The following is a 7,986-nucleotide window of genomic DNA, read 5'->3' as shown; positions in this document are numbered from 1 at the left end:
AAAGAAGCTACCGAATCAAAAAGAAGCTATTAACATAAATAAGAAGCTAGACTACTAAGAAAACAAATTAAAGAAGCTATGAAATAAGCTACTGAAAGTAAGACAGATGAATATACAAACCGAGGGGAATAGAATATATACATCAAAAGAGAGGGGGGAATATATACATAATGAAAGAGAAAATAAATATAAAAGAAAAAAAAGTATTAAAGTTATTACAGGCTAATGTCATCAAATCAAACCCACCAAAATAGACCACCCCCTTGAATAAAAATAAGTATTGTCCTCAATGCTTAGCAAAATCAAAAGAAAGGAGGGTAGAGAGTAAAGAAAATTCCCTATGTGGTCTCAGGGTGCATGGCAGCATCACCAATCGGGCTCCTCCAACTGTATCTCATCATCCTCTGCTCGGTGAACAACGGGGTTGGTGAGAATATGAAACATCTCCTCGGCAGTATGGGCAGCAAGGTCTAGCTCGTCAGACTGGCCAGCTGGTGCCTCTGCTGATGGTGCTGCTGGGTCTGCTAGTACTGATGGATCTGTCTCCATCAGTAGGTCAAATGGTAAATCACCAGTTGCTGCAATCTTTGTCACCTCCTTTCTCAAACTCTCCACTGATTTCTTCGAGGCCTAGGATTTCCTCATTTTCTTCACCTATTTGCCCAACTCTGCAATAGCTCTCCCATGTGCCACTAGTGTATCCATAATGGTCTTCTCGTTGTCCAGGATCTTCTTTAATATTTCCTCCACTGACGGAGGAACCTGTGGTGCTGCTGGTATAGAAGACTGTGTTGCAACAACATTGGATATGTCAAACAACTTTGAAGTAGCTGTCTGCATCCAGTTGTTTAGACTCGCCAATGTCTGGGAGACTCACAACGCAGTGAGTGGATATGTGGATGAGGCAGGAACTGGTACTAATGTTGATGGTCTAGAAGATGAGGGCGGTGGAATGTCAGCTGTCTCGGTGGAAGGACCGGCCGTTGTGGAAGGCATGGGAGTTGTAGATGGCTCAGCAGCAGAATCTGTAACCATCACTGATGGCTCATCAGACTAGCCAACAGTGGCAGTTGCCTTACCCTTGAACTTTGGATTTCCCGGACCTTGCAAGGAGTACCATGAAAAAGGCTTCTTGGCCCGCACTTTTGTACCCTTTTTGATGTGTGTCACATTAGCATAAAACTCCCGTACCAAGAGCTCTTTGGCATCCATAACACTGTTGGTGAAAAACATCCACCTTTTGCGCTCCCTGAACTGCTTAAGGACATTTGGGTTGTATTTATCCAAATCCTTCAGCAAGAATTGTCGCTCAAGTGTGAGCGATCTTTAAGGCTACCACTCTCTAAACATTGTGAAGGCAGTCAAACTCACGAACCTATCTTCCCATGCTTCCTTCTTCTTCAACCTCTCTAGGCCACCCACTCTCGTGTCACCTCCCCTACTATCATCAGGAACATCATCATCTACTGCAATTGGTGCAGAGGGAGTGTGTGTAGAGGAGGGCTCTGAACCTTGGCTACCGACATCGGAACCCTTAGAAGAACTTGTTATGGTAAAGGGTTCGTTGTGCAGTTGGTATCTCCCAGTGAATTGTGGTGGTTGGGACTGGGCCTCAGGCTGTACCTCCACTGAATGACCCTTAGAGGCTTCCCTAGACGGGGCATACAAGCTTAATTCTGAGGTCTATGTGGCCCTACTTCTCCCAGTGGTCGGACCTTTGGCTATTGCTTTTGATTGCACTCCCAGAGGTTGAGTACCCTTTCTTCAGCCTCGGGAGTGTTCACCCCTCCCTTTTGATGTATCACCTCTGTATCGTGATCGAACCATTGTCTGCAATACGAAGCACATAAGTCAGTTAAAGTTCAGAAGCATGTTAACCGTTGTAGGAAATCAGTGTACAAAAGAGATAGTGATGACCGCACAATATTGAGTACGGTCGCAATCTGCGTTGTGCGGACCGCACAATTTCAAAGTACGATCACACATGCTGAAGTGCGGACCGCACAATTTTGAGTGCGGCCGCACAAAACCAGGTTCAGACTACTGGTTCTCTGAAGTTGCAAAGTGCGGTCGCACATATTTTTCTGCGGACCGCACAATTTTGAGTGTGGCCGCACAAAACTAGGTTCAGACTACTGGTTCTCTGAAGTTCCAAAGTGCGGTCGCACCCATTTTTCCGCGGACCGCACAATTTTGAGTGCGGTCCGCACTTTTCATGTATCACATTTTTCCCTAACTCAAGATCTGCGGACCGCACAGTTTTGTGAGCGGCCGCACAATCAAAAATAAAATAGCACTGACTTAGGTTTTGCAATTTTCTTTTGCAAAATTTAAACATGGTATTTGAAAATTAAACATAATGAATGATCTACCCAGTCCCCAATGAGCACACATGAACTTACCCACACAATTTCAAGCACACATGAAAAACATTTAACATTTTAGGCCTAAAAATAACTATACTAATTAAGAACAAAAAAAACTAAAAAAATTGAAAAATCTAAACATGAATTGAACATACCAGTGATGAAGTATGCAGGTAAGAATCTACACTGATGAAATGAATGTGGATTGTGAGGTACTTTGTGTGCATTGTGCTTGCTTGAGTCTCAGAAGTTCAGAGTGTGTAAAGTTGTGAATAGTGCAATGAGATCCTATTTATAGGTTGACCAAAGTCAGTCAAAATTGAAGCTGAGTCGGCCACACAATTTTGAGTGCACTCTTTACCTGAACCTTGTTGAAGTTCTACGGTCCGCACAAAAGTGAGTGCGGCTGCAGAAATTTGTACGGTCCGCACAATTTGTGTGCGGCCGCAGAATGGCCTTTTCTCTGCAATTCAAAACTTCAGAGAGTTGGATTTTTGGGTCTCAAGTTGAGGACATGCGTATCTATATCTGAGAACCAGTTCGGATTTATGCCGGGACGGTCAAGCACAGAAGCCATTCACCTTGTGAGATGATTGGTAGGGCAGTATAGGGAGAGGAAAAAGGACTTGCACATGGTGTTCATTGACCTTGAGAAGGCTTATGAAAAAGTCCCAAGGGAGGTGCTATGGAGGTTAGTGGAGTCCCGGTAGCGTACATTAGGGTAATTAAGGACATGTATGAAGGCACTAAGACTCGGGTGACGACTGCGGGAGGAGACTCAGAACATTTCCCAGTGGAGATGGGGTTACATCAGGGATCAACCATTATCCCGTTTTTGTTTGCACTAGCGTTGGATGTCTTGACACGTCACATAAAAGGGAGGGTGCCATGGTGCATGTTATTTGCTGATGACATAGTACTGATTGACGAGACACGAAGAGGTGTTAACGCTATGTTGGAAGTTTGGAGACAGACGCTTGAATCCAAAGGTTTCAAGTTGAGTAGTTTGAAAACTGAATACTTGGAGTGCAAGTTCAGTGAGGAGAGGCATTAAGAAAAAGTAGAAGTTAAGATTGATACTCAAGTCATTCCACAAGAGATAGTTTTAAGTATCTTGGGTCTATAATCCAAAGCAACGAGGAAATTGATGAGGATGTTACTCACCGCATTAGAGCGGGTTGGATGAGATAGAGGCTAGCTTCGGGGGTTTTATGTGATAAGAATGTACCACCTAGATTTAAGGGCAAATTCTAAAGGGTGGTGGTTAAACCAGCTATGTTGTATGGATTTGGGTGTTGGCCCGTCAAGAAGTCCCATGTCCAAAAGATGAGCGTAGCAGAAATGGGGATGTTGAGATGGATGTGTGGTCATACCAGGAAAGACAAGATCAGGAATGAAGTTATTAGGGACAACGTTGGAGTGGCACCCGTGGAAGCCAAGTTACGGGAATCGAGGCTGTGATAGTTTGGGCATGGGAAGAGGAGAGATATAGATGCCCCGGTCAGGAGGTGTGAGAGGTTTACCATGGCGGGATTGAGGAAAAGTAGGGGTAGGCCTAAGAAGTATTGGGGGAGAGGTGATTAGGCAGGACATGTCAGTGCTTCACCTAACCAAGGACATGACTAGCGATAGGAAGGTGTGGAGGTCGAGGATTAAGGTGGTGGGCTGACAAGTAGTTGCGAGTTTTTCATAGGTTCACCAGTAGCATTAGTAATATTCTTGCTGTGGGTTGAAAGTTACTTCTTTATAGGTTTTTTATTGTATCTGGTACTTTGCAATCATTCCTTTGTTTTTGTAAATTGCTAGTGGGATTGTTGCTCTCTGATTGTTACTATTTGATATTACATTTTCTCCCCTTTTACTGGATATTGTTGCTCCATGATGGATACTATTTGATGCTATTTTTTCTCCTCTTTGCTTATCGCCTTTCTCCCCTCTTCCCTCCTCTTCTTCCCCCCTATTCTTCCTTTCCACCTTTCCTTGAGCCGAGGGTCTATCGGAAACAACATCTCTACCTCTTTAGGTAGGGGTAAGGTCTGCGTACTTACTACCCTCCCCAGACCCCACTCGTGGGATTATACTGGGTATGTGGTTGTTGTTGTAGTGTGCATTGCAGGTACTGTGTTCGAAAAAACTAGACGAGTGTTGAAACAAAAATGCGTACCGCACATTTATTATGTAGACCACACATTTTTGTATTCCACAACAGAGAAGAATCTGCGGTCGCATAATTCTTTGTGCGACCACAGACCCTCGGCTCAAGAAAAGGTGGAAAGGAAGAATAGGGGGGAAGAAGAGGAGGGAAGAGGGGAGAAAGGCGATAAGCAAAGAGGAGAAAAAATAGCATCAAATAGTATCCATCATGGAGCAACAATATCCAGTAAAAGGGGAGAAAATGTAATATCAAATAGTAACAATCAGAGAGCAACAATCCCACTAGCAATTTACAAAAACAAAGGAATGATTGCAAAGTACCAGATACAATAAAAACCCTATAAGGAAGTAACTTTCAACCCACAGCAAGAATATTACTAATGCTACTGGTGAACCTATGAAAAACTCGCAACTACTTGTCAGCCCACCACCTTAATCCTCGACCTCCACACCTTCCTATCGCTAGTCATGTCCTTGGTTAGGTGAAGCACTGACATGTCCTGCCTAATCACCTCTCCCCCAATACTTCTTAGGCCTACCCATACTTTTCCTCAATCCCGCCATGGTAAACCTCTCACACCTCCTGACCGGGGCATCTATATCTCTCCTCTTCCCCTGCCCAAACCATCATAGCCTCGATTCCCGTAACTTGGCTTCCACGGGTGCCACTCCAACGTTGTCCCTAATAACTTCATTCCTGATCTTGTCTTTCCTGGTATGAACACACATCCATCTCAACATCCCCATTTCTGCTACGCTCATCTTTTGGACATGGGACTTCTTGACGGGCCAACACCCAAATCCATACAACATAGCTGGTTTAACCACCACCCTTTAGAATTTGCCCTTAAATCTAGGTGGTACATTCTTATCACATAAAACCCCCGAAGCTAGCCTCTATCTCATCCAACCCGCTCTAATGCGGTGAGTAACATCCTCATCAATTTCCTCGTTGCTTTGGATTATAGACCCAAGATACTTGAAACTATCTCTTGTGGAATGACTTGAGTATCAATCTTAACTTCTACTTTTTCTTCATGCCTCTCCTCACTGAACTTGCACTCCAAGTATTCAGTTTTCAAACTACTCAACTTGAAACCTTTGGATTCAAGCGTCTGTCTCCAAACTTCCAACATAGCGTTAACACCTCTTCGTGTCTCGTCAAACAGTACTATGTCATCAGCAAATAACATGCACCATGGCACCCTCCCTTGTGTGTGACGTGTCAAGACATCCAACGCTAGTGCAAACAAAAACGGGATAATGGTTGATCCCTGATGTAACCCCATCTCCACTGGGAAATGTTCTGAGTCTCCTCCCGCAGTCGTCACCCGAGTCTTAGTGCCTTCATACATGTCCTTAATTACCCTAATGTACGCTACCGGGACTCCACTAACCTCCATAGCACCTCCCTTGGGACTTTGTCATAAGCCTTCTCAAGGTCAATGAACACCATGTGCAAGTCCTTTTTCCTCTCCCTATACTGCCCTACCAATCATCTCACAAGGTGAATGGCTTTTGTGCTTGACCGTCCCGGCATAAATCCGAACTGGTTCTCAGATATAGATACGCATGTCCTCACTCTCTTCTTCACCACCCTCTCCCAGACCTTCATAGTGTGACTAAGCAGCTTGATACCCCTATAGTTGTTGCAGTTCTGGATATCACCTTTATTTTTGTACAACAGAATCATCAAACTCTACCTCCAATCTTCAAGCATCTTCTTCGTCTTGAAAATGACGTTAAACAAGCTAGTAAGCCACTCCAAGCCTACCCTACCCGCTTCTTTCCAAAATTCCACCAGGATCTCGTCAGGACCAGTCGCCTTACCCCTGCTCATCTTCCGTATAGCCACATCAACCTCCCCATGCCTAATACGCCTACAAAACCCAAAATCTCTTAGACTCTCTGAGTTCTCCAACTCACCCATCATGATGTTCCTATCCCCTTCCTCGTTTAAGAGTCTATGGAAGTACTCATGCCATCTACGCCTGATACACACCTCTTCCACCAATACCTTACCGTCTTCGTCTTTGATGCACCTCACTCGATCCAGGTCCTGAGCCTTCCTCTCCCTAATTTTGGCTAACTTGTACATCTTCATATCCCCTCCTTTGCCCTCAAGATCTTCATACAATCTTTCATAAGTTGCAGTCTTGGCCACAGTAACCGCGAGCTTCACCTCTCGCCTTGCCTTCTTATAGCACTCCTTATATAACATTCGCTCTTCCTCGTCTGTGCTCCCCATTATCTTCAAATACGCCGCTTTCTTAGCTTCCACTTTTGCTTGGACCTCCTCATTCCACCACCAGTCCCCTTTGTGGCCACCCGAGCAACCCTTTGAGACCCCTAACACCTCCCTAGCAGTTTCCCTAATGCAGTTTGTTGTCATGGTCCACATACTACTCGCGTCCCCACTGCTCCTCCAGGCCCCCATAGCCAACAGCTTCTCCCTCAACTCTTGAGCCTTTCCCTTAGTCAAGGCTCCCCACTTGATCTTAGGTTGTATGTACACCACTCTCTTCTTCCATACTCCCTTAACCTCCAAATCCATTACTAGGAGCCTATGCTGCGTTGACAGACACTCACTCGGGATAACCTTGAAATCCTTACACATACCCTTATCACCTCTCCTGAGGAAAAGATAATCAATCTGAGCCTTAGCACTCCTACTCTGGAAAGTGACCAAGTGATCCTCCCTCTTCTGAAAACTCGTGTTAGCTAGCACCAAATCAAAAGCTTTAGCAAACTCCAACAACGAAGCACCGCCCTCGTTCCTAGCCCCGAAACCGAACCCTCCATGCACCTCGTCATAACCCATAGCCTTCTCCCCAACATGACCATTAAATTCACCCCCTATGAAGATTTTCTCGGACTGCGAGATACCACGCACAACTACGTCCAAAACCTACCAAAAATGCCTTTTGACCTCCTCGCTCAGTCTCGATTAAGGCGCGTAAGCACTAATCACGTTAAAATTAAACCCATTAACCACTAACGTAATAATCAACAGCCTATCATTCACCCTCCTGACATCCACCACTAACTCCATAAGGTCCCTGTCAACTAAAACGCCTACCCCGTTCTTGCCTCCAACACCCCTCGAATATCAGAGCTTATACCCATTAACATCCCGAGCCTTCGTACCCCTTCCCCCTCCCCCCCCCATCTAGCCTCTTGGACACATGTTATATTAATCTTCCTCTTCTGGAGAATCTTCCCCAACTCTATCGACTTACCCGTGAGTGTCCCTATGTTCGAGGATCCAATTCTCAACCTTATGTAATCCTTACCCCTTTGCCATCCTTGCCCCTCACCCATTGACCCGCCCCCTGATCCACCGAAGATATGACCTTACACTGCCATCGCTCAGAATAGCCACTACACTAACAAAAACACAAGGATATAGATTGAGCCTAGACTACTACAAATGCAGACGAGCAGGCGAAGCGTAAAACAAGCAAAG

General features: G+C 45.1%; 1 protein-coding gene across 1 annotated transcript; it reads right to left on the bottom strand.

Moving 5' to 3' along the window:
* Positions 1-6,219: 6,219 nt before the first annotated feature.
* On the bottom strand, positions 6,220-7,341 carry LOC117277019 (uncharacterized). The gene has a single exon (XM_070194790.1). The coding sequence runs from the start codon at positions 7,339-7,341 to the stop codon at positions 6,220-6,222; it is 1,122 nt and encodes a 373-aa protein (XP_070050891.1).
* Between the last annotated feature and the right edge of the window lie 645 nt (positions 7,342-7,986).

The sequence above is a fragment of the Nicotiana tomentosiformis genome, chromosome 2, assembly GCF_000390325.3.
Source record: "Nicotiana tomentosiformis chromosome 2, ASM39032v3, whole genome shotgun sequence".
Lineage (NCBI taxonomy): Eukaryota > Viridiplantae > Streptophyta > Magnoliopsida > Solanales > Solanaceae > Nicotiana > Nicotiana tomentosiformis.
This window is presented reverse-complemented; position numbering and strand designations above follow the sequence as displayed.